General features: G+C 45.5%; 1 protein-coding gene across 3 annotated transcripts; it reads left to right on the top strand.

Moving 5' to 3' along the window:
- The first annotated feature begins 4,930 nt into the window (after window positions 1–4,930).
- On the top strand, window positions 4,931–26,107 carry LOC307192419 (centromere protein S). 3 transcript variants are annotated; one of them, XM_079933254.1, is made up of 6 exons: window positions 4,931–5,096; window positions 8,030–8,153; window positions 8,938–8,971; window positions 13,620–13,686; window positions 15,347–15,520; window positions 26,081–26,107. In XM_079933254.1, the coding sequence occupies exons 1-5, from the start codon at window positions 5,043–5,045 to the stop codon at window positions 15,485–15,487; spliced, it is 420 nt and encodes a 139-aa protein (XP_079789380.1). In that variant the 5' UTR covers window positions 4,931–5,042; the 3' UTR covers window positions 15,488–15,520; window positions 26,081–26,107. The 3 variants fall into 3 exon arrangements, with proteins under 3 accessions (XP_079789380.1, XP_079789379.1, XP_079789381.1); XM_079933253.1 differs by lacking the exon at window positions 26,081–26,107 and adding an exon at window positions 22,335–22,507 and having other exon boundaries at window positions 4,932–5,096; XM_079933255.1 differs by lacking the exons at window positions 4,931–5,096; window positions 26,081–26,107 and adding an exon at window positions 5,108–5,664 and having other exon boundaries at window positions 15,347–18,088.
- Window positions 26,108–27,316: the final 1,209 nt, after the last annotated feature.

Here is a 27,316-nt window from a genome sequence, read left to right on the forward strand (position 1 = left end):
GTGGGATCTTCCCGGACCGAGGCACGAAGCCGTGTCCCCTGCATCGGCAGGCGGACTCTCAACCTCTGCGCCACCAGGGAAGCCCCCAGGCACTATTTTAAGTTTACTCATTTAATACAACAGCCTCTGAAGTAGGTACTACCATTATCCCCAATTTACAGATGAAGCCCAAGGATGTGAAGTAACTTGTCCAAGATCACATAGCTCCTGCAGAACTGAAAATTGAGCCCCAGCAATCTGGTGCCAGAATCCATGCACTTAATCATCAGACTATCTTACTGCTCAATGTGTACGATGCATTACTCATTGGCAGATTTACTGTACACCTACTATGTGCCAAGCACCATGCTGGGAACCATTTGTTTAGTGGTGAGAGAATTTGAAAGTCCTGACCTCATGAGCTCCTAGAATACATATAACAGCCGATGGAGATGGAGTTCTGAATCAGCATTTTACAGTGCAAATTTAGGGAAAATAAATGATTAAACATTTATGGTACCCTATTTAATGCAGCTGGAAGGGGCTCAGGAAACCTGCAGTGTCCTTGCCTTATTTATGGTGAGGGCAGTGGGACGAGAAGAGGATAAGACTGTGGACTCAGAAGCCAGGCTGCTCATAATCAAATCTGGGCTCTACCACCTCCTAGCAGTTCAACCTCTGACAAAGTCCTTTCACCTCTGGGATACTTTTCCCTCATATGTAAAATGGGGGTAACAGCACCCACCTCCGAGGGCAGGGCACCTAGGGCACAGCCAGGAGCAAGTCAGCGCTCAGTGTTAACCAAGGGGCAAGAGGGCCTTCTCGGCGCAATGCTGACACCTAGTGGCCAGTTTACATGCCAGCTCTTCATCCTGTGAAAATAGTCCCAACCAATCACAGTTGACCCTTGAAAAAGAGGTGGGTGGGTAGGGGTGCTGATCCCCACTTTCCCCCTCCCGCAGTTGAAAATCTGCGTGTAATTTATAGTGGGCCTTCCAAGTGTGTGGTTTGGCACACAAAGATTCGACCCACCGCGTATCGTGTAGTGCTGTAGCATTTAGTACTGAGAAAACTCCTTGTGCAAGTGGACCCGTGCACTTCAAACCTGTGTTGTTCAGAAGGTCAGTGTACATCCATTTTCTGTAACATAATACCTCAGCCCTGGACCTCTCTCTTCAGATCCTAATGGGTTAGGGTATTCTGCACGTGTCACTGGAATAATGCTCTTTCAGCCTGGGAAGCAGCTGCTTTAAAGTGAGATACCTTGCAAGGTAAAAAGCACAGACGCTACCTGGGAAATAATTGTTACTGCTTCTTAAACACTTATGTGAGGCAATTTAAACCTCACAACTGCTCTGCGAGGCTGGTCCTATGATCCCCACTTTATAAATGAGGGAACTGAATCTTGGAGGGGTTCTGACTTGCTCAGGGTCACCAAGCTTGTGAGAGGGGCTGGGCTCTGAACCCAAGGCCTGGTCCGAGGGCTGGAGTTCGTTTAAAAATGCAGAATACAGGGCTTCCCTGGTGGCGCAGTGGTTAAGAACCCGCCTGCCAATGCAGGAGACACGGGTTCGAGCCCTGGTCCAGGAAGATCACACATGCCGCGGAGCAACTAAGCCCGTGTGCCACAACTACTGAGCCTGCGCTCTAAAACCTGCGAGCCACAACTACTGAAGCCCGTGTGCCACAACTACTGAAGCCCGCGCACGCCTAGAGCCCATGCTCTGCAACAAAAGCCCATGCATTGCAACGAAGAGTAGGCCCCACTCACCGCAACTAGAGAAAGCCCGCGTGCAGCAATGAAGACCAACATAGCCAAAAAAAAAAAATGCAGAATACAGAAATATATAAAGTGAAAAACTTGAGTGCCTTTATCTGCCTTCTCTTCAACCCATTGCTCAGAATTTAACTGTATTTGTCATGTATCCTCGCAGCTTTTTCTATTCCTTTCAAATATCCCACATCCCCATATAGATGCATATGCTCTTTTCTTTAAAAAAAAAACAAAAATAAGATTGTTCTGTACATACTAGTCTGCAAGTTGTTTTCTTTCACGTAACGTCCTAGAGGGCCTCATTCTATAAACTGGCAATTTAAATGCCTTAGAGTTTAGTGTTTCCAAGAACCCTTCATAAATCATTCTGAAGAATAAAAACCTTAGATTGTGCAACGAACCACTCCCTAATAACTTTGCATGTTGAACCTCTGCCTCCTCAGCCCCCAGCAGTTCAGCGTCAGCTGAGATGTGGGGTAGCTGCGGGGTCAGGAGTCAAAAGGCACTCCTGTGTGATTCTTCGCCTGCAGTCTCTCTCTCCTTTATCCCTGACTTCCACCAGAGAGGTAGTAAGAGGGAGGGTGCCTGTATATTCTTCCAATTAAGCACAAATAAACTCTGAGCATCCTTCTTTTCTTTGGTAGTTTCATTCATCAGGAAAGCCAGATGATTTTAACATGCAGTGAGAAGGTGCTGGAATAGAGGAAAAGACTGGGATGTGATAAGGCCTCTAGGGGCTCTCAACGTGAGTTAAAAATAAACACAGCACTAAACTGGGAAAGAAGTGTGCGGAGGTCCAAAAATATGATTTTCCTCTTGATGACTGCGATAAGGCTTTAGAAAATACACAGGTTTCCCCCTTCCTGAAAGTTCACATTCCACCACTTTGCTTTTATAAAAGCCCTGCGTTAGTACCTGCTTTTGCTAACCGAAAGAAATCCAAAGAGAATTTTCATTTTTACGAGAAAAAAGCCGTTGCCATACTAATGTAGAACTTCATAAAAGTGCAGTGGCTTAGTGCAAACTTTCAAAAGCAGGGGATACCTGTACATATATCTAAGTCAAATTTCTTTAAAAAAATCGGGGGGCCTCTACTTTGTCAGGACTCATGGAGATGCTGCTGAGAGTCAGATCCTCAACAAACATTCAGTGAACACCCACCGTGCACCCGGCTCTGGGGCTTCACTGGAACTCAGCGAGCTGGGCACTCAGGTCTGCATCTCACAACTGATTCCAACACAGTACATTCTTTTTTTATTTATTTTTTACAATGCATTCTTTCAACTTTGATTCAGTAAGTGTTTACTATGTGCCCGGCCAGCAGTGTGCTAGGGCCAGTTCCTACAGTGAGAGTTGATTTCTAAATTTTCAGGACTACTGAAAACCAGAAACAAACACAGCCATTATTAAGAATTAAGTTCCATAAATTTGGGCTTAAATAAATTGTATTAAAAACAAAGGTAGTGGGGCTTCCCTGGTGGCGCAGTGGTTGAGAGTCCACCTGCCGATGCAGGGGACACGGGTTCGTGCCCTGGCTGGGCCCGTGAGCCATGGCCGCTGGGCCTGTGCGTCCATTGCACATTTTTCTATCATCTACGTTCTTGAGGTTATTTCCACCTATTGTGTCTGACTGGTGGGTGTGCAGCATCTCTTCTCTGTGTGAGACCGTGCCCCACAGGGTTAACAGAAATCCTTGAGTGTGTCCTACCGAACAGCAGATAAGGGAACCGGCTGTTAGAAACCCCTCTGCTTGCAGCCTCCTTTACTGATGAAGCCTGCTTATTTGTTTTGTTTTTCCATTCTCTAACTGCATCTCCTCCAAGCTTCACACAGCCTAGGTAATGTATCACCAGACTTCTAAACTACCCTTATAGATAACGCTTCTGACGTATGGGTCACTATAGTAACAGGGGGCTTGTTTTTGTGAACTTTGGAGTTGGCTCCTGCCCAGTTCAGACCAGCTAAAACTAGTTCGGACCACCGACCCTAAAACTGCGCCTGCGCAGAACACTGACGGCCTCACCTTTTCCCTGCCTCCGATGACCTTTCCCCACACCTAAGACCACCCTACTTCTTTATCCCATAAATATCTCAAGCCTCTGGCCTTCTGGTACGCGGGCCTGAGATTTGTTCTCTTGTCTCCTTCCATGAGGACCTTGTCAACAAACTCTCTGCTGCAAACTTGTGTCTCCGTGTTTGGCCTGCTGCTCCTGTGGGGCACACAAACCTGGTTTGGTAACAAATGCTGAGTTCAGTTTCCTCATATTGCTGGCTTGAAATCGGCCATGATGGGAGTATTTACACCAAGGAAATCTACAGATCTACAAATTAATTCCTTGTTGACTGTTTACTTAAGGAAGTGAGTGGGGAATATGTTAATAACGCAGATTAAACTTGAATGTGTATGGTGTCTGCAGCCTTTACCTCATGAATAGCACAAGTTGAGGAAATAACTCTTCCAGTACTTGACACTATTATTCGACTCAGCAGAGAAGTTCCTTACTCATGTCATCAACGTGTGAGTGAAGCTCCAAAGGAGGAAAGTAACTGAAGAAAGTTTGGAAGCAGTGAAGATCCAACGTTGGGTTTCACTTTACTTTTTTTTTTTTAATTTTTTGGCCGCGCAGCACAGTATGCAGGATCTTATTAGTTCCCTGGCCAAGGATGGAGCCTGCGCCCCTGCAGTGGAAGCGTGGAGTCTTAACCACTGGACCCCCAGGGAAGTCCCCTATTTCACTTAACTCTTAACGTAAAAGAAAATTAGCCAACATTCGGGTCATAGCTATATTCCTTTGGCAATGGCAATGGGGTGAGCAACTTATTCGCTTAAGGGGATAGAAATCAAACATTTATCCGTGGTCTGACTTTGTGACACTACAGAATTAGAAAAACCCACACTGGATTTTGCAAGGCACACCAAGGTTACAGCCGCATGTAACTTACAATACAGAGTTGTGTACCGTTGTCCCTGTTTTTTCTCTCTCTCTCTCTCTCTCCCTCCCCGCCCCCCTACCCCCACCCCGGGAGCCGGTGCTGCCCACTGTGCTCCGCGCAGAGCTGGCTCTGGGGTCCCCGGGGAGCTCGGCTTGGGCGGGGCGGGAGCAGATAGGCTGCGAGGCGCCCTTCCCAGAGCCACCGCTAGGGGCCGAGAGCGAGGCAGGAGGCAGCTTCGCGCTTTGGCCCCCCGCGCGGCCCGTCGCCCGGCGCCGCGGCGGGAAAATCCGACTGGGCCTTCCCGGCCGCCGCCACTGTCTTGTCATCGCGCGCCTGCCAGGATCCGCCCGCGGTGATGATGGAGGAGGAGGAGGGGGCCGAGGAGCAGCAGCGATTCTCTTACCAACAGGTACCGGGGAATGCAGTCTTGGCTGGGCTGGGGGAGGACGGCGTCTAGATTGTGCAGGGGAGAAAAAGGCCCTGCCTCCGCCCGCCCTCGCCTTCGTGCCGGGTTCGGAGGGAGAGCTCGGGCCTGCGCGGGCCGGCTCAGGCCGGCTCCGGCCGCCTGGCGCCTGCGCTTAGGCCGGCTCCGCTGCCGCGGGGGGTGCTGGGAGGCGGTTTCCATGGTATCGCGGATTGGAGCGTGCGGGCGGCGGCGCAAGAAAGGAGAGTCGGTGGAAGTTCCTGCGGCGCTCCGCGGAGGCCGGCGGCCGGGGCCCCTCTGGCTTTGGGGCAGCCTCAATCTCCTCGGACAGGGTCGTTGTGAGGCGCCTGGCGCGCGGCACAAGCTCGAAAATGTTGGCTCCCGTAACCCGTGCGCTCTCCGTCCTGCCCGCGAGGAGACAAGCCTCAGACCCTGGTGCAAACTCCCAGGCCGTCCGGCTCCCGAGCCCATCGAATGTGGGTTCGAATCTTGACTCCGCCCGGAGGGTTGTGTTGACTCTGCCCAAACTCAGTTTTCCTAGATGGAAAATCGGGTAATAACCAGTTCTCGGGATAGTTATGGGTATCCAGTCCTTTAGTCAGCACCGGAATAAATACCGCGTGGCAGAGTCGAGAGAACAGTGTTGTAAAGAGGTGAAAACCAAGAACCAGGGTGGCAACCTCAGAGAGGATTAACCGAAGAGACACGGGAATGAGCTTCTAAGGTTCAGACGCTGTTTACCCACTCCCTTCCTTTATTTTGAAGTTCAAGCCTTCAAGAAAAAGTTGCAAGAATAATGTATTCATCACCCATATGCCCCTCACCTCGATTCACCGGTTAACGTTTTGCTGTATTTGCTCCCTTGCTCCTTTTTTCGGAATTATTTGAGAATTAAATACACTTGACACTTCACCTTTAAATTTTAATACTTCAGCATGCTTCTCCCAAGAACAAGGGCATTCTGTGACATAATCTCTGATCACACTCAGGAAGTTTGATATTGATAAAATACTATGATCTAATGTCAGTCCATATTCAGTTTCTCCCAGTTGTCCGAAAGATGTTCTTTTTTTTCTTTTTATTTATTTTTGGCTGCATTGGGTCTTCGTTGCTGCGTGCGGGCTTTCTTTAGTTGCGGCGAGCGGGGGCTACTCTTTGTTGCAGTGCGTGGGCTTCTCACTGCAGTGGCTTCTCTTGTTGCGGAGCACGGGCTCTAGGTGCGCGGGCTTCAGTAGTTGTGGCACAGGGGCAGGTGGGATCTTCCTGGACCAGGACTCGAACCCGTGTCTCCTGCATTGGCAGGTGGATTCTTAACCACTGCGCCACCAGGGAAGCCCCCAAAGAGGTTCTTTAGTGGTCTTTTTTCTTCATCCAGGATCCAGTCAGGGATCATGCCTTGCATCAAGTGGTCCTGGCTCCGGTCTTCCCTGGAAGGGTTCTCCACCTTCTTTGTGTTTCATGACATTGGTGGTTTCCAGGAGTCCATTCATGGCACAGGTGTGGTGGGAGATAATCTCTTTGAGAGCAGGGACTGTCCTTTTCAGTTTTGTGTTCTCAGCCCCTAGTACAGAGCGTGGCTCTCAATAAACAGCGCTTACTGAGTAAGTGAGTGAGGCTGCAAAGATAGACTGAGAAATTTGAACCTCGTTCTCTATGCAGTGGTGAGCAGGGCGGGGGGGATCCAGCCATTCACTCAGCCAGCTGTTCTTGCCACTAGGTGGACAGCTGTGAACAACACTTGAAGGGTCCTGCCCTCGAGGAGTTTAGAGTCTAGATAGAGATTTAGCCTCTCAGTGTTCAGCATCGAAGAAGGCACTTAGCCCGTTCCAGGAGTTGGGGGGGAGGGGCCGGCAGAGAAAACTTCTGGAGCAGTCGGAAGGATCCCTTGTCCTGTTCCCCCGCCCCTAACCTCACCTCTACAGATACCTACAAAAGATCCCTTGGAGGGTTTTTATCCCTCCCAGAGTGGTGGTCTCTTTGTCTCCTCTCACCAGTGCCCTCTACTTACCTACTCTTGTGACATCTGAAACTAAGGAACGTAGGTCCCTTGCTTATCTGCCTGGCCTCTACTCTGGGGTCCTGGACTTGTGTTTTTGCAGTTCCTCCTCATCTTGCTTCTACCGTGACCATTTGCTGGTAGAGTTGATACTGTCTTGGGTTCAGCTGTCACCATGTCCGCTTCAGCTCTGTTTCCAGCACAGGTGGAGCCCACGCAGGGCTCAGCAAGTTTATTCACGTGAGACGGAGACCTTGGCTTAGCTTGTTTGGCTTCTTTACTCCTCCGCATGGGTAGAGGTATGTTTTCCAGCACCTGAAAGGGTTGCTGAGGAGCAGTGAGGGTCCTGTTGAGGTGGGCTAGCAAACCAGCAAATCAGAGGAGGGGCCGATGCAGCCTCACGAGCCTTTCCCTGTGTTGTCCTGATCATTCGTCCTGTCTCATGCAGGACAGGGGCTGGCAAGGACTTGAAGCACAGGGACGGGATCCTTTTGCATTTGCTTGGTTAACCCCCATATGGGGGCAGAAATCCCTGTCTTTTTTCATTGTGTTGCCCAGACACCTAGCACACCCCTTCACGCAGTAGGCACTTGGCACATAAATGTGGAATAACTGAGTAAAGTCACATAGATGCCTCCCAAGTACCAGCCTGCCTTCATTCCCTGCTGAATTGCCATCATAATTCCTTACCTTTACTTGACCTAAATCATAACCATTAACCATTAACATTAAAGTAATGTTTCTACAAGTCACACTCCAGAGGGCCCCATTAATTTTTTACTACAGTTGAAAACTCACTCAGCCATTATGGAAAGTGCTGAAGGAATTAGGGTGAGCAGACCCTCTCCTAATCTTAATTTTTTAAGATGTGAAAAGCTCTTATTTGCAATCTTACCCACGAAGTGTTTTGATTTTGCTTCAGAGGCTAAAGGCAGCGGTTCACTACACTGTTGGCTGTCTTTGTGAGGAAGTTGCGTCGGACAAAGAGATGCAGTTCAGCAAACAAACCATTGCAGCGATTTCGGAGGTGACTTTTCAACAGTGCGGTATGCAGCCACGGTCTTCCTGTAGATGTACAGAAAGCCCAGAGGTTGATTTGCCTGGGAGAAATGTGTGGGGGTGGGGTGCCACGGCATGTCTTACCAGCAGACAGAGAACATTATCATTGGACACCGTTCGTGAAACGTTTCTTTTATTGGCCGTAAGATTCAGATAGCTTATGGAAAGAACTATTTTTTTTTCTTTCTGTTACCCTAACACGGGGGCATCAGCACCTTTATTTTATTGTGCTGTAAACTGCCGGGAACATTAGACATAAATTTCATTGCTTTGTAACTTTTTTATATCACCCACAGTTTGACAGTTGAATTTGCAGCCTTGGTATTTGCTTGACTTCAGAGGAGATTAATGTCCTCCTAAGCCCTAACTCGTAGCAAAATTTAAAGTTAGGGATAGCTTCTAGGAAGGAAAGGTGTAGCCATAATTACCAAAGGCTTGTAATGAAGGGTGGAGGGGGCCAGGGAGGCAAGGAGGTCATAACGAATCCAGTGATGGACCTGCCTGAAGGGCCTCCTCTCACCTTTAAAAGGATTTGTTGTATTAGTCACTGTACTTACTGTAGACATTGAGATTTCACTTTTCTCCCTCTGAAATAAGATTGAGGTGGGGGGTGGATTTCCCTGGTGGGCCAGTGGTTAAGATTCTGTGCTTCCAAAGGAGGGGGCACGGGTTCGATTCCTGGTCAGGGAACTAAGATCCCACATGCCATGCAGCACTGCTGAAAAAAAATTGCTGTAGGGTAGCTAAAGCACATCTCTTTTTCTCTTTCAGAAAATTTTGCCAAAGACCTTGAAATGTTTGCAAGGTGGGTAGACAGCTTGATTGTGGGATCTTTGTTTGTTTACATGCTATTGATACGCCCCATCTGGTGGTGAATTTCAGGAGAGCTTTAGCTTTTTTTTCCCCTGTGTTTTGTGGATGCTCAGTCTCCAATCATGATTCTGTAAGAATGTAACATCTGCTTTAATCACTGTCCATTCAGACTTGATTTGGCATTTTTTGCAGCTTTCCAAGTATTTTTTGTTAACGGAACCAGAGTTATTCAGTTCCAGGTTAAAAAGGTATGAATCATGTCTCCAGGACTCTGTGCACAGCGTGTGTGCTTTTAAGGCCATTTCTGCAGGTGGTGTAGCGCTGGGGCGTGAGGCTGGGCGCCCGGGCTGGGCTGCTTCGTGCTCCGCGGGGAAGCTTGCAGGTGTCAGGATAATACAGCCCCATGGCCCGTCAGCCCTGCATTTGCTGAGCTTGTTACAAGTGAGACACACGCTCCTTGAAAAGTGTGTGACTTACTTTCAGCTGGTAAAGTGTTAGCTTTTACAGGTGATTTATGCTCCTCTCTTCAATTAGTACTGCAGGTAATTGAAAACAATTGCAACGAATTGCTTTCATGAAGCAATTTGAACGAGGAAGGCCTGAAAGGGCCAAAGCTTTCTAATTTGCTCCCACTTCTGATTCGGTGCCAGCCTCTCCCACACCCCATACTTTTCACCTTGCTCCTGTTAGCTCTTTTTTTCTCCGATGAATATTCTGAATGAATTAAAGCAGTAGGTTCTCAGAGGGCAGGCTCTAAATCTTTCCTATTCCTGTGTATGAATCCCTAAAAACCGCTTAGCATCTTCAACTTGGCCAGAAGGGATAAGGATAATGTATGGGATACTGATAGCTTATATGGCTTATCATTGTTAATTCAGGTGGTTGCCCCTTACCTGTGCCTCGTGCCCACCCCCACTCTGAGTCTCCTGTGAAATACACTTACTACCTTTACTTGCCATTTCTTTTCTTCTTTTTTTTTTAAATATGAGCCCTCTATACTACAAAGGAAGACACAAAAATGTAAATAAGTAGACAATGGTTATTTGATTTGAACATGGAGTTTATCAGTACAGATCACCTCAGCACTATTGACATTTTGGACTGGATAATTCCTTGTTCTGGTGGTGGCTGTCCTGTGCATTTTAGTGTGTTTAGTGGCACCCCTGGCCTCTACCCACTAGATGCCTGTAGCAAGCCCTCAGGTGTGAGTTTCCTTGCTACTTCTGTGTTAGTTGTGGGAAAACACAATGAAACTTTAAATACTTCTAAATACTAGGAGTAAAAATGAAATTAGGGGACTTCCCTGGTGGTCCAGTGGTTAAGACTCCGCACTCCCAATGCAGGGGGCCTAGGTTCGATCCCTCCTCAGGGAACTAGATCCCACGCGCTGCAACTAAAAGATCCTGCACATGGCAACGAAGATCCAGCGTGCCACAACTAAGACCCGGCACAGCCAAAAAAAAAAACCTACAGAGATTTTAAAAAATTTAAAAAGAAATAAAATTAGAACTATTTAGCATTGTAACACATTAAGCTTTCAGGTACTCTGTGTTTTTTATAGTTTTTTTTTTAATAGTCATCGTGCTGTACATTACATTCCCATGATTGTCTTTTTATTTTATTTTATTTTATTTATTTGGTTGCGCCATGTCTTAGTTGCGGCAGGCATGCTCCTAAGTTGTGCCTCATGGGCTCTTTAGTGGTGGCACGTGTGCTCCTTAGTTGTGGCATGTGAATTCTTATTTGCGGCACGCGTGTGGGATCTAGTTCCCTGACCAGGGATCAAACCCGGGCCCCGAGCATTGGGAGCGCGGAGTCTTCACCACTGCGCCACCAGGGGAGTCCCTGTGTTTTTTATAGTTACGTTAAGTCCATTTCCTTTTGCTGGGCACTGGGGCAGAGTGGTGTGTGGGTATCACTTAGACTGTCAGCTCCACAAGGAAGGACGTCATCTTTTGAGTAAAGGAGTCTGTGTAAAGGCTGTCAGCCTATGTTCTCTGAGTGAGGCTTTACTAGGAGATGCCGCCTCTTCTGCGGTGCGCACGTGGGTGCACCAGGGCTCCTCCCTCAGACGTCCTCCCAAGGACCCTGAGCGAACACAGGCACAGATTTTCTTTGCAGACTCATCTGTTGTCTTAATTTTACATTCGTTTTCAAAATAGTCCAGTTTGCTCTCATATAAAAAATCCTGTTTTAAAGTTTATCACTGAATAACATTGATGCTCCCAGAAGGTCAACTTTATCCTGTGGTTTTGAGTTTTCCCTGTCACATAGTCCCTGCCCTTAGAACTACTGTATGATTACCCCAGTTTGAGAAGTCTGAAATACATACTGTTTCAGGTTGGCTATATATTAAATAGTCTTTGGAGGCTGGGAACCTAACCAGTGTTTGTAACATTGTTTCTATGAAATAAAATGCATTTAAATTGTAAATACTATACATTCAAGTCACCTGTAAACTTTGGAAGATCATCTCCCAATTTAAGTTGTGAATTTCCCTTATTTAGCTTTGAAATCTCTAGTCACTTAATATTGTTAACATGTTAAAGATGAAACATTTTGAAGAAATCGATATTCTACGGTAAATAAATTCTAGGGACATTTTGGGAATAATCTTTGAAACCTGTGTTGCTAAAAGTGTTATATGGAAAACCCCTTTGTTACGTTCCCTAGAGTAATTTTCTGGAGCCAGAGGTTTGATTTAGGAGAATCTCTGATGTGCAGTGGCTGGCATAGGATATACCTGCTCCTTCATCTGGGAAAGTGGTAACATTAAAACATGGTGCAGAGGGGACTTCTCTGGTGGTCCAGTGGCCAGGGCTCCACGCTCCCAATGCAGGGGGCCCAGGTTTGATCCCTGGTCGGGGAACTGGATTCCACATGCCACAACTGAGAGTTGGCACGCTGCAACTATGAGTTGGCGTGCCACAATGAAGATCCCGTGTGCCGCAACTAAGACCCGGCACAGCCAGGTAAGTAAATAAATAAATATTTTTAAAAAAGAATAAAGAATATGGTGCAGAGAAACCAGGTGACAAGCTGAGTGGCAGAGACGATTGACTGCTGTTTCCTAAATGCTTCTCGTGAACAGATGAGCCGGTGTTACTCTGTGAATAGTTCAGTGCGCTGCTTCCTCGAACCTGCTCCTCGTATGGCACTTTACCAAGGCGGTGGTACCGCCAGAGCAGCCTGGCCGTGTGATGGAGTTGAAGGCCACGGTGTGTCCATGGCACCCAGGGAACCTGTGGATTGGCTTCATACTTGGTGGCTGCTATTTTAGCACCTTTTTTTTAAAAATTTGTTTATTTATTTATTTTTGGCTGCCTTGGGTCTTCGTTGCTGCGTGCAGCCTTTTCCTAGTTGCGGCGAGCCAGCTTCCATTGTGGTGACTTCTCTTGTTGAAGAGCACGGGCTCTAGGCGCGCGGGCTCTAGAGCACAGGCTCAGCAGTTGTGGCGCGTGGGCTTAGTTGCTCCGCGGCATGTGGGATCTTCCCGGACCAGGGCTCGAGCTCGTGTCCCCTGCTTTGGCAGGTGGATTCTTAACCACTGTGCCACCAGGGAAGTGCTCTGTCACCTTCTGTCTGACTTTTTTCCCCCTTTCCTCTGTTCTGGTCCTTGCAGGTGGCTAGTTAGAAGCTACCTTCTGACGTGGGTATCATATCAGGACAGGCAGGTACTGTCAATCATGATGAGACGGCACATGATATTTTCACACTTGGCAGGATGTGAAAGACTAACGGCCAAATTATGGAGTATAATTTCTGGGATTTTATCTTTAACTCAACAGTGAGGACTTACTATGTGCTGGCCACTTGGATAGTTATTAAGGATACAAAGATTCCTCCTTATTCCTACTTACGAAGTTCCTACTTATTTTTGGAGGAAGTTAGAAATGGCAAGAAAGGGTGTAATTAGAGTAATAAATTATTGAATAGAGCTTATTATCTCAAATTACCTTTTAAAGCAGACATAGGAGGACTGGAACAAGAACTTGAGTCCATGTTGTGAGCAAGAGACAGACTCCAGTTGAAAGGATGTTCTTTGTTCTAACTGGGCTATTGTCGGGGGAATGCGTTATCTCCTAGTTGGGAAATGGGATATTAGGAGACACCTGCACAAGCTTTTTCCTGTAATGTAGCCTTTGGAGAAGAGCTTTAGGACCTTGGTGTAAGTGAAGCCATGCTTCATGGAAAGTCTCTGCTCTTCTGTTTAGCGTCTGCTTAAGCAGAGACGATCTTTGTATCGTGAGCTCTGTGTCATTCTCTTTTCACTGAAGGTGCTTCACTGACCTTCTTGCTTTTTGTATGGTGGTCTCTGTGTCCATTGTGACCAAGCAGGCCATTTGGGAAGGGTTTAAAACCCCTCACTCCTTTCCCTGCTCATATTCTCCAAGCACGCTGGCCCTCAGGTGGAGGTGGACAGATGGGCTTCTGCTTTCTCTCAGTCTCTTTATTTAGTTGGTATCTTGGCTCGTCACTTCACTCATTTTTGTGTCACTGTTGCTTAATGACCTTAATCTGAAAAGATGGGCTACTTAGAGATCCTTGCTGGTGTGAAGTCTGGCCATGAACTTTTGTGTTTCATCAAAACTTTAAATAATACCAAACATTTTGGTGAATTGTTTCTGCCCTTTCTACAGACATGCGAAGAGAAGCACCATTAACACTGAAGATGTGAAGCTCTTAGCCAGGAGGAGTAATTCACTGGTGAGAGATGAATTTCTTTCCTCACTCCCCTTTCCCATCAGAATACATTATTCCCAATTAATCACTTGCAGCCATGAAGTGATTCCCCGGGGCACCTTGCATTAAAAACGAGAGATGCTTGAACCGTTCAGACCTGCCCGTAATTTATAGGCTTTCTTTCATTATGATGGATCTTACTAAGCCAATTTGAAATTTTCTAATCAGTGCTCTCTGGATTCATAATTTGCCTTTTTTGTAATGTCTCAAAACTTTGGTCCCATGTTTCATTTGGAGCATGATGTCAGAGACAGGTCGCAGGCCAGAGTGTATGGGGATAGTTTCGTTACGGTGCCCACAGTTCTGTTGGGCCAGGTATGGAAAGAGTATCTGTACATCTGGGATGTGCAGGAAATTGAGCACATTGTCTTTTCAAAGAAGTCTAGACATCATCTTGACCAAGCCCTCCCTTTACAGGTGATGCTGTGATCCCAGGCTAGTAGCTGTGGCCGATGGCAGATCCAGGACACCTGTGAGGTTTCCTGACTTAGTCTGATCCTAGCAGTTAAAATACTTCACGTTCCTCCCCAGAATGTGAGCTCCACGAGGGCAGGGATTTTTGTCCCCTTCTTCTCTACTCCATCTGCCGTGCCTACAATAGGGCCTGGCCCACAGTAGGTGCTCACGAGTAGCTGCTGAATGAATGGACTTGTGTAGCACTTGGCAGTTTACACAGGACTTTTATTGATAATATTTTACATATATTATTTAAAGCTCACAACTACCCTCTGAGGGTTTTCAATAACATGACTAGATCGCCCCATTTTACAGGCTAGGCTACTGGAGTTAAGTAACTTCCCAAAGTTAAATAGGAAGTTTTCTGGTTGACAGCTGAACCTTAACCTTTGAACCCTGAATCTAGTGCTGTTTCCACTGGGCTGTTTTCTATCTCTGCTCTTCTAATATTATTTGTCCAAAGTTTAAGTCAGGGTTAAGGATGATATGATTCCTAAGTAAAATAGCTCAGGCGCCTGTGGTGCCGTGTATCAGTGGAAAAGACATTTCTCTCTCCTCATAAATCCTCTGTCATAACGCTTACTTGGTCAGCTTCAGTGAGCAATTTCCACCTTTTGCCAAGGAATCGTCAATGCAAGTCATCTTAGACTATTAATTGGGTGCATATTTGTCTACTTCAGAATGTTGTTTTTATTTTGGATTCTTAATTTTTTTATTTGACAGAAACTTATTACTGAAGAGTTGCAGCTAAATTTGTGCATTAGACTAAATCTTCCCTGAGGGCAGGGACCTTGTCTTATTTCCCTTGTATCTCCAGTATCTGGTACACAGTAGTTGCTCAATAATTTTAGTTGGATAAATTTAGGGGCATGTTGACTATATGTGTACTTTGTAGAGTATATTTGTGATCGGCATGCCTTCTGTAAGCTGCAAGTTTTAATTCTTTTGATTTTTCAAGGAACTCTACCTGTTTGGTAGGATATGTAGCAGGGAGTTGACTTCTGAAGTTGATTCCTTCTTCCAGAAAAAATTTGAAGCTGTGTTTTAACTCTAAGGAATGTAACCCAGGGTGGGAGTGGTTGGGAAACGGTGTAGATTTTTTTCTCCCCTTAGGCTTATAAATGGCTTTACAACCAGATAAAAATGTAGTTAAAAACATTTTTTATAGCTAAAATACATCACAGAGAAAAATGAAGACATCGCTCAGTTTAACCTGGAACGAAAAGCAAAGAAGAAAAAGAAGTTAGAGGATGAAAACAAAAATTCAGTGGAGCCAGCAGAGGCTGGTGTAGTGGAAAGTGAGAACTAAAGTCTGTCGCCATTTGGAAAAAGCAGCCTTCAGGTAAAGCCACTAAAAACATGTATTGCCAACAAAGGGTTTTGAAAGGATTAAGTGGAGATTACCAAAAAAAAAGGCTTGGGGGCTTTTTGTACTGTATTCTGACTGCAAGTCACTGACTGCAAAAGGTGGTTTAAAAGAGAACTGGAAACTCTTAAGCAAAATACTCCCATGTCTTACTGAAGCACATGAAAAAAGTGTGTTTGAATGGTATATATTGGAAATTGTATCTATTGCTGTTAATAAAATTTTGTTAGCAATTACATATCATTGACTTTTTCAAGCAAAAATCATAGTTATTTTTTCATTCTTTTATATAACTTTTTAGGCTGACAGTCCCTGAAAGATGAATAAAGCTATATTTATTTAGTCCTTTTTTTTTTTTGGTTGCACTGCGTGGCATGCAGGATCTCAGTTCCCTGACCAGGGATTGAATCCAGGCCATGGCAGTGAAAGTGCCGAGTTCTAACCACTGGACCACCAGGGAACTCCCTATTTAGTTCTTTTGATTACCAATATTGTTTTTAAAATTAATTAATTAATTTATTTTCGGCTGCATTGGGTCTTCGTTGCTGTGCGCAGGCTTTCTCTAGTTGTGGCGAGCCGGGGCTACTCTTCGTTGTGGTGCGTGGGCTTCTCTTGTTGCAGGGCACGGGCTCTAGATGTGGTGGCTCAGTAGTTATGGCTTGCGGGCTTCAGTAGTTGTGGCACGTGGGCTCGGTAGTTGTGGCTCGCAGGCTCTAGAGCTCAGGCTCAGTAGTTGTGGCGCATGGGCTTAGTTGCTCCGCGGCATGTGGGATCTTCCCGGACCAGGGCTCGAACCCGTGTCCCCTGCATTGGCAGGTAGATTCTTAACCACTGTGCCACCAGGGAAGCCTCTCGGTATTGTTTTTTTTTTTTTTTCCCCCAGTATTGTTTTTTAAACCCGCGTCACTTGTGATCACAAGGTAAAAGGGTGGGTGTTTGGAAATGGTCCTTTTTACTTTTTAAAGGTGATTTTCTCCAGAAACACAGTTTATGTGACTTTTGTCTGGCTATTTTGTAATTATACTGGGCAGAAGTTTTGCTTGAGAGGAAAACCTGACTACTCCTCCAAAACACTTCAGTTGTGTGTCCTGTGTTTTAGTTTGTGAGAGATGATGCTTCCAGGAGTCCCAGGTCTGCTGTCTTCTCCTTGGGGTTTATTAGGGGTCCAGGGCATGCCTTTTCCCTGCTGGGGCGACAGGAGTAAAGAAGAGGGCCTGGCACTTACAGAGCCGTTTCTGTGTGCCAGCTGCTGCCCTGGGTGTTCCATATAGTTCTTCTTCACAACTTCTTCAGGGTTTTTTTGTTTATTCCCATTTTTACTGATGAGCAAGCTGAAGCTTGAAGATGTTAACCAACCACGCAGGATCTACTGACCAATGGAGATGGTAGTCACGTTTGGAGTGATGACTCTAGAGTGGGTGAGAGAGAAAAGGTGCGTGCAGGTGGATAGAATTTATACCATCCATGCCCAGATATGATCAGCAAAAGATACCCGAGAGTCTACCTCTCAAAAGGAGATGCTGAGCTATGGTCATAGTAAAGCGTTGAATTCAAACTTCACGGTTTCAGGTTCTTCAAATAACCAATCATTTGGTCTCAGATAATAATTGTAACACCTTTGTGTCACATCAGTGAAAGAAATGTGAATCATGAAGGCTTCCGTCTTTACAGTACATTCCAGCCAAAGATCTGTACGTTAGCAGTTTCATTTTCAGGTAAGCTGTCTTTAAACACCTCATCACGGAGAGTTTTGAGACTAGATACTGTGGACTTTCCAAAGGTTGACAAATCTAGACTTGCATCCTGATTTCACAACTCTAATAGCTGTATGACTTTCTTTTTTTTTTGCTATGAATGGCTGATTTTGTTTTGTTTATTTATTTATTTTTAACATCTTTATTGGAGTATAATTGGTTTACAATGGTGTGTTAGTTTCTGCTTTATAACAAAGTGAATCAGTTATACATATGTTCCCATATCTCTTCCCTCTTGCGTCTCCCTCCCTCCCACTGTATGACTTTCTGAAACTTTGTGTTCTTATCAGTGAAATAGAGTTAATACCTCTCGCAGCAATGTTATATGCGACAATAAAAGGAAATTGGTAGAACCATTATAATGCATCTTGTTTCTATAGATTTCTGTAGCTCCAGAAACTCAGAATACACATGACTCGAAATGATGAACCCGTGTGCACCCTGGGTGTCCTGTCCCTGATTAGAGGGTTGTAGAGGGCCCCTCCCGCCTGGCATGGGTATTTTGACATGAAGTTTTCTAGCCAGATGAGAAAGTTGACTTGATGTTCATGTACTCTTTTGGTTTATTTGGCACATTTATGTATGACCTGTTCATATTTTAGACAAGTGGTAGTATAACACATTTTTCGGGGATTATAACACAGGGGTGGCCAGACTTTGTACGGAATGGCTGAGTCTACTCCCTGAGTTCTCAGGAGCTGCCTCTTGCCCACTGCACGTTCTGATCAGGGTTTAGGTGACTCCAGAATGTCCGTGTGATGTCAGCCATCCTTTCCAGTCCACCTTTGCTGGCAGTGGCAGAAGGGAGTGGTAGAGGGCTCCCTCTCACAAGCTTGCTTCCTCAGAGTCCTGGAAGCTCATCTGAACTTTAACTAGATTTATTAACCACGTAGCCAGATGATTGACCGTGTAAAGCAGCAGATGTCCTTGACATAAAGGTGGCCTGGTAGCATAGTTGGGGGAATTTACATTTATAATGTTTGTTGTCTTCCTTGTTACACCAGTTCCTCAAAAAAATTGAAATAAAAGATCCTGTGTTAATTTTTTATTACTCAACGATCCAGGGAAGTTTCAGAGCATCCCCTTCTACACACAGCAGCAGCTGGAATGCGCTGGGGTAGGTCTACGCTGGCTCATACACAGCTGATACCTTGAAACCTAGGTGTCTGGGAAAGCGTAATCAGGGCCTGATTACTACCTTTACTGAATTGCAGAACCTGTAAAGAACCCTTAGAGGTCGTTTAGTTCAATCTCCCCAGCAAGTAGGAACCCCTTCTGCAACACTGCTGACTGTGGTTCCCGGGGCTCTGCTGAATTCCTCAGGGACAGAGCGCCCTTTCTGTTATTGGACACTGATTGTTGCAAGTTTCTTCTGTATATGAAGAAGAGTCTTCCACCTTCTATCTAGGTCCTACTTCTGCCTTTTAGAATAAACAATCTCCCTTTTTCGAAATCATGCGGTACTGTGTTCCTTTAGTCACGGCTCCCATGGTACTTCTTTTCAGAAGCACACGTTCTTGCATAAAACATTAGACCGTCTGCTCCCTGTGGGCAGGCTTTGGGGTGGTGGATGGTGGTGGGTGCCTTGTGTAGTGCTGTGCACACACAGCAGGCAGGCGCCCCCAAGTACTTGTTCCCGGGTCTGAGGTGTGCTGGGTGGTGAGGTGGAGCCTTTGCTTGAGTTTCATGGCTCTAACCAGGGATTTCCAACGTTTTGTGGCAGGGAGCTCTTCTTTATACTGTGGGGCAGGAAGGACTAAGGATTTAGGGTATCTTCTTAGTAACAGTTCCTATCGTGAGGGCCTTCTGTGCTTTCTACTTGTGTTAGGTGCTTATCATGATCTTATTTGGTCCTCGCAGAGTTCTGTGAGGTAGGCAGTAGGTACGATTTTTATCCCCATTTTATAGATGAGGAACCCGAGGCCCTAGAAAAGTTAATTCAACGGCAAAACCAGGATTTTAGTCTAGAGCCGTCACCTTAAAGCACTACGATATGTTGCCATCTCCTTGAAAACGGCCAGTAATAAGATCACATGAAGCCTTCTCCAACCCGCAGCACATAACCCTCTTTGCACCAAAAATTTACTTTTCTCTCGTTTGCAGAGTGTGTATCCTGCCCCTTCGCGGGGCTGTAACAACTCTGTCGGGGTGGAGGATGTGGCTCCCTTGTACCTCTAGGTGGTACATGCCAGACGCTCGGTGTTTAATGAGGCCACTGAATAAAACCTGGGAATATACTGCAAGACTATAAGAAGCTGGCTGAGCTGCCATGACCTTCTCATCTGCAAGAATATCTGAACATTTTTAACGCCATTTGTGGGAGTTAGGCAAAAAATTTATTGTGGTACCAAAAAAGGGACTAGGCGATATGCAGCGTATGATCCATGGGTCATCGTGCCGTGCCGATTTTACCTAGAATCTTAAACAACAAGCCTGTGATGCAATGAAATTTAAGGTTGAGATTTCCCTTGTGAAGGGGTGTGAACCAGGCTCTTGGAAAACCGAAAGCTTCAGTGTTCACTTCTGGAAAGCGCTGTCAGTTCTTTGGTTGCTTTCTTCCGTTTAGAACCTTGCCTTTGACATCGGTCACCTTAGTAGGTTAGTGGTGGGTGTTTCGGATTTTCCTAGCTGTCTCAGTTAGGTGAAGAGGGTCTGCACATTTGTTTGTGTGACTCTGAACCTGGGACCCATCCGGAGGAGCCAGGAGGTGGCACGGCACAGAGGGCTTCACGTTCTGGAGTTCTTAGCAGTGGAGCTGTCTTCAGGAGGAGAGGAAGCCCCAGGAGCTGGTCAAGTACAGGGCATTCAGTAAGAAGTACGTTTTACGCCACACACACACACACACACACACACACACACACACACACACACACACACAGCAGTATTTATCCTTACTCAACATGATGCCCTCTAATTTTTATTTCATTCAAAAAAAGTGCTAGGGCTTCCCTGGTGGCGCAGTGGTTGAGAGTCCGCCTGCCGACGCAGGGGACACGGGTTCGTGCCCCGGTCTGGGAAGATCCCACGTGCCGCGGAGCGGCTGGGCCCGTGAGCCATGGCTGCTGAGCCTGCACGTCCAGAGCCTGTGCTCCGCAACGGGAGAGGCCACAGCAGTGAGAGGCCCGCGTACCGCAAAAAAAAAAAAAAAAAGTGCTAGTTTATGAGCCACTAGTGAGTGGCCAGCAGCAGATGAAAAGCACTGGTTACTCTAGTGTCAGCTCATTCGAATTGTGGGATCTCGGCTCCTCCTTGTACCCACGACATCAGAATATGCATTTTAATCTTAATAAGGTGATTTGGGTCCACGTCACAGTTTGGGAAGGCCTGGGCCAGAGGACAGTGGCCTGCTGGGTGGGGAGGCGGTGCTGGGGAACCATCACTCGGGTCACCCTTGCCTGCAGTTTGGAGACCAGTGGGTGCTGAGCGGCTCCCTGAGCCCTCACCGTCGCCTTGTTTCTTCTGCCCAAGCAGATTCAGTCATACTTTTACGTGGGCAAAATTGCAGGTTTTAAGCTCCTTATCCAAGGCTAATTTTGTATTATGTTAAATCACTTGGTTTTCTCATGGCTTCCTGCTTGCTTGGGCATAATTATAAGGAGGTAGAACTTCTTCAGAGGCAAGTGCACTTTGCATTCTAAAGTAGGAGCAAATCCACTCTCAACACAGGAAGAGATCTGAGGCTTTAATGAAGGGGTTAAATCCAATCCGAAAGCACTTTTGTGGGCACTGATTGCTCAGGCTTATGCGTCACTGCTTGAGTGTGAAGGAAGAGGGGGTACAGGCTTTAGACAGGCATATATACAAAAACACAGCTGCAGGTTGAGCTTAAAATAACCCCCTGGTCTCCAAAGAAGAGACCCAAGTCCACAACACACTGATTTCGGGGCTGCCAAGCAGGATGAGCAGCCGCAGGGCTGGAGAGAAGTGCCAGTCAGCCTGAGGATGCTGCCGCCCCTCTGCCTGCCGCCGCTGCCCTTCCCCTGGAGGGCGGCCTCGCCGGCCGTGACAGTGGGGTGAGTAGTCTGACTCGGCCGCATGCTGACCCACTTGTGGGCTGTCTCTTTCCTTGGCACATTTGGCCACCCCTATGGATTCCCCAGCATCTCCACGGCTGAGTGTGTACAGGACAGACTGCAGGGCTGGACTCTGCAGTGTGCCCCTCAGCTGCCCTGTGCCGTGATGTCCGTATAGACCATTGATTCTTGTTTACCTTCAGTTGTTAGGAAGTTTGTTAGAAAGCTCTGAAACTAAGGGGAGCTTCTTCGAGCTAGCAGTCTCCATCTGCTAGTCTTTGAAACATTTAGTGATTACAGCAGTCTATTGCAGTGCAGTCATGGAGCTGCCACTGTGGTATTAGTCACACATACTTCTAGAATCTTAATTTATATATACAGCACATGTTCTCACTGGCTGAGATTAATTGACATCATTACATTTTCCATTGTGAGAATTTGTAATTTCATGACATGACTTATTTTTCTCTTTTTCCCATTTTGAAAAAGTTCCAAGAAAGAGTACATAAAGTTGACCATTAAAAATGGATTTTTCTCTGAACTTATCAGATGAGTTCCAGACAAGTCATTCATCATCAGATTACTCCTAGAAGCTTTCTAAGGAGTTTGAAAAGCCAGAATATAACGTCTCAAGCTGATCTCTCTCGAAAAGCAATTTGTGGACAGCCAGGAGGAAGACCAGAGATGGGAAAACCAAGCTAAATTAGCCTGATCCACCTTGGGGGGCTTCTTAGCTGCCAGTCACTTGTCAGGGAAAATGATAGATTTCTTGACCTCTTCTAATTAAGAACCTCAGCCAAGATTAGGGGCAAAACAAGCAGAGTTTCCTTGATTGAAAAATTTCAACTTCTTTTCTCTAATTAGAGCAATTTCGTTAAGGTGTTCTCTTAACTTATCCTTTAAATAGAAATGTGATTTATTGTTCTGGAGCATTTTTTTTTTTTTACGGAATTATGTATCGTAATGCTGGCTGAACCAGGTGGTTGATTTGTCTTTCCTTTGTCCTCTGCTTCTTTTTAAAAGCATATACAGCAAGTGGCAGAAATAAAGAAAAACAGCTGTTGACTTTCCTTGCGTGGTGGTATGAGTGGGCCTCCCAGGCCAGGGCAGTGTCCTTTTTAGGAGGGGAAGCCAGGGAGGTGTTTAAACGGCAGGAAGTCCTGCCCCTCCAACAGTCCACTTGCCGAGATGAAACGCCCTGCAAGAATTTCTACTGGAAGACCTTCTCCTCCTGCAAATAAAACCCCACCCATGATTACTCATGCAAAGAAGTGTAAGGATGGATCTGAATAAAAATGTATTCATCAGCCGTGATCTTTCTTCTTTATGCAGTTGTCTTCTCTTTCTCGTGTAATTTGAAAATTAGTTTTTATTTAAACTCCAAAAACACCCAGTACTGAGTGTCTTGAGTAATGTGGAACCCAAAGAGAGTATTTTTGATAAAGATTTTTGTGGCTTTTTCCGTTACCGTCAATGCAGCCATGGGGCTTTCCTTCCACCTTCATTATGTGCTTAGAGGTGGTTCTGTCCTTGTCTTCCTTGCTTTGATTTAAAATAGCTAAAAGCTACATATTTAAGTGTTCAGAATAACATTACAGTTTATTTTGATATAAACTGTCTAATTTAGGGCTTCCCTGGTGGCGCAGTGGTTGAGAGTCCGCCTGCCGATGCAGGGGACACGGGTTCATGCCTCAGTCCAGGAAGATCCCACATGCCGCGGGGCGGCTGCGCCCGTGAGCCATGGCCGCTGAGCCTGCGTGTCTGGAGCCTGTGCTCCGCAACACGAGAGGCCACAGCGGTGAGAGGCCCGCGTACCACAAAAGAAAAACACAACTGTCTAATTTAAACAATATTTCCCCTCATATTAAAAGCAATTTTTAACATTGTGCTCAAAGAACAAAATGATTGTTCCTCATGTTTTAGCTAAAATTAATTTAAAAACAAATGCCACGCTATTAGGCAGACAACATCATGTTGACATGCTTATAAAAGTTACATTCGAAACTGCTGTTAAAAAGTACCTGTACTGGGGCTTCCCTGGTGGCGCAGTGGTTGGGAATCCGCCTGCCGATGCAGGGTACACGGGTTCGTGCCCCGGTCCGGGAGGGTCCTGAGTGCCACGGAGCAGCTAGGCCCATGAGCCATGGCCGCTGAGCTTGCGCGTCTGGAGCCTGTGCTCCGCAGCAGGAGAGGCCGCGGCAGTGAGGCCCGCGTACCGCAAAAAAAAAAACAGTACCTGTACTAATTTTAACTAGTTAATATTAATTTGTTACAATTCTTTTTATGGAGGAGAGCTTCAGGCTTATTTCAGGTCAAGCATAGTGAGCAGTGCTGCTGCCCAGCCTGTAGCCTAATTGCCTCCACTGCTAATACAAGGACTTCCAGAGTCACAGGATCCGGACTTCATTTGGAGACCGATGCATATGTATTGATATGTGTATAATTGTTATATTTTCCCTTTCCTCAGTAATTTCCCACAGAAGTGAGTGAATGGTGGGTAAACGAGGGGGAGATTCCTTTCTGTGTGATATAATGCAGAGCGACTGTCGAGCCCCATGTGGACCAGCACCTGGGTCCCCTGAGATGAAGGCAGGAGTAAACAAGTGCTCAGTTCCAAACCCTAATCAAATGTCAGTTCTCCCCTGTAGCCCTGAAATCCTTCCTTGATTATACGTATTGTTTATGGCTCTTGAATCACAGACTCTAAAGAAAACTTCCAGCATGAGGTTTTTCAGATGCTAAACTTTGAAGCTTAGAGATTCAAACCTGGAGTTACAGAAAGTTTCTGAGGGTCAGGGCTATTATCAGGAAAACCGGCAAAGGCTGGCTGGAGGGTATTGTGATATTTTCTTCTCTGGACACAAGGGGAGCAGACTTACGGAGTATGACTGCTGACCGTTCCATTCTGTTTTCCACAGAGCTGAGCTCATATTCATAATTACTAGCTGAGTAAAGTATAATGGGATGGAAGTGCCTTAATAGCATCCACATTTCCAAACACAGCAGCTTTCAGAGACCAGTAATCAGGTCAGTGCACTGGTGGAAGATGCCTGCCTGAAAGGCCAGCTAACCTTCAGAACTGAAGATTCTTCTAGAAGAAAAGCATGCTCACTGTTTTTCAGTTTCAGTTGGGGTCATACATACACAGTTCTTAAGACTGGAGATTGTAACTTTTTTTTTTTCTGGCCGCACCGTGTAGCATGCGGGATCTTAGTTCCCTGACCAGGGATCGAACCTGTGACCCTGCAGTGGAAGCACGGAGTCTTAACCACTGGACCACCAGGGATGGCCCTGTAACTTTTAACTAAGTAATGTCTGAAGGAAATGAAGCTATGCTAATGACACTGCCAGGAGATTCATCAAGTTTAAGCCTACCTTAGTTCAGTGGCCTTGATAAAACTAACTGGCATCAACTGCATGTCAGACTAGAGTAAAATGCTCATGATTAATAAATTAGGGTAAAATGGGTAAATTAGGTTGATTTCCTACCATCTTAAAGTCTACCTTTGTGTAGTTCAATATAGTCGAATGTGTAGATCTAGGACATCAAGACCTGGACAGCTTCTAATTCATTCTCTTGCATTTATTTCCAGTATTTCACCAGAATAGATCCTTAACTGCTAAGGAAGAACTGATGTGGTATAAGCATTCGACAGAAATCCTTTCATAGTATTCATATGTCAGTGCTGACAGCAAACCATTTCAGTGGAAAGTCAGACCAGTAAGCTCATGGGAGATACGTAAACACCTTGAATTGACAGCGCCTGCTGAAGGGATAACCCACATCTTAATAACAGCAGCTTCTTCGATAGAGACAGGGATTCGATTTTGAACAAATCAGAAGAGGAAATGTCATTTAGCTCTGAAAAAGAAGTTTTCTGTTTCTAGACTAGGAAGGAAGAGGCAAAGCACAGCTGGGCAACCCACTATTTCTAGCTTCTTATAACCCTAATAAAAATTAACACGAAGTTATCCTTTCTAGTTATAATTAAATAGTTAAGTGAACAGATACGTGTTTGTCTTATTAAAATAACGGTAAGCTGGAGAAAAAGCTAGAATTTTCTTGGTGATAGTTCTTGTAACATGATATTAGAAAATACCGAAGAAAATCCCATAGCCCTGCATTAACCTGTTGGTTCACTTCCTTATAATTGTGGAAGTGTTGTCTGACTTAGTTTGAGCAAACAGCTAACTTTAAGGATCTGCAATCTGAAAATTTAATGCAGCTCCTGGGGAGGAGTGAATCTGTTCCCTTCATTGGAAGCTTCCAAATAGGATGGAGGACTCCACCCCTCCCCTTTATTACTTAAAAACCTCAAGTAATATAAGACACAGCCAAAATAATTTAAGGCAAAACCCTATAAATACAACAAAATAAGAAAAAAACTCTGAAGGCAAAAAAAAAAAAAAGATAATAAAAGACTAGATAATTAGGAAATTTAAAAATCTGGTTAGTAAAGGTACATTAGTAATTCTTGTAATTAATGTATTTTTTAAGACTATTATTTTATTCCTTTCTCTCTGGAAAATGAAAAATCCATTAGTTTTTTTCCTTTTTCTTTTACCCAGAAATTAAAGGTTGGTAAGTGGTAATTAGCACAGCTCCTGTCAAAGCCAGTTGCCTAATGGGGACCGACATTTGACTTGAGTTGAAAGAATGGAATATGGCTAATGTAGAGTTCATTAGTCCCAGTTGCTTTCTTTGACGTTCTTTTCTCCTAACATAAGAACAGGCATGCCGTGCTCTCTCTCTCCTCTCCTATTTTTAGACATATTGCTGTGCTGCTACATTTCTATTCTAGAAGGCCTGGAGGCACCGTGGTGTAAGGAAGGTAAGTGGCAGCTGGGGCAAAATAACTGTCACTCCACATTTGGTCTAGGGTTTGCAGACCAAGGAAGGTCTTTGCTCCTGCCCCCATCTCTGGCCCTGGGGCGGTGAAAGGGAACCATTCCCTACACTGACTCTGTGCTGGGTTCTATGCTCTTCCTCATACTTAACTTCATTTAACCCTTTTAATCTTGGGGCCTTAGGCTAACCTTACATTTTTGGAAACTACTGTCCCATAAGGTTAGACTCAACGTCGGTCTGTCTCACTCCAAAACCCATAGTTCTTTTTCCACTCTCCTATGCAGCTGAGATGCTTGGTGGGTTTGTTTCAAGTACAGAAGACCAATACCAACACCCAGGCCAGTCAACTAAAGCTCTACTGTGTATTTGACAGAAATAAGAAAACATTTTTCATTCAGCAGGGCAAAGATGGAAATGTTGACAGAATTGGTGAATAGAGATGCTATTCTATCATTTCTGGCATACAGGCTTCCTTTACTACTGGGCTAACTACACAGCGTTCACAAGGCTGATTTACTTCTCTTACACCACCAGCACAGTGACTACAGTTAGAAATCTTTGGGCAGTCATGTTGCAGACATATTAGGCCTTTTCCAGTTGGAGCTGACTCCAACTTATTCCACTGGTATTAACAAAACCAGTCATCTGGATGTAGAGTAGGAAAGACTATGTGGACTTAAGAGAAAATACAAATAAGTAGAAAGAACACTGGAATTAGAACCAGAAGACCTGCCTTTGAACCCTGGCCCTCCAATTAGCCTTGTGACATGAGGCAAGTCATTGACCCTCCCTGAGCACAACTTTGCTCATGCATAAAATGAGAGGCGACAAGCCATGCCCTGCTTATTAGCTCACTCAGTTTTGAGGGTCCAATGTGGTAGGTGCTGGCACAGAGCAGACTACAAACTGCTATAAAAATCCTCAACTGGCATTACGACCCCTCCAGGGGCATTCTGAAAATGTGTGGGGCTGTTTTCAGTTGCCTCAATACCTGGAGGTTGCTACTGGCATTGAGTGGGTGGGGTAGGATGTAGGATGCTCCTCTTCCTGCAAAGCACATGACTGTTCCACACAATGAAGAATCATCCCATATCCCACGTGACTTTTTTCCCCCCACCTTTTTTTTTTTTTTTTTTTTGCGGTACGCGGGCCTCTC

Source organism: Stenella coeruleoalba (assembly GCF_951394435.1).
Source record: "Stenella coeruleoalba genome assembly, chromosome: 1".
Lineage (NCBI taxonomy): Eukaryota > Metazoa > Chordata > Mammalia > Artiodactyla > Delphinidae > Stenella > Stenella coeruleoalba.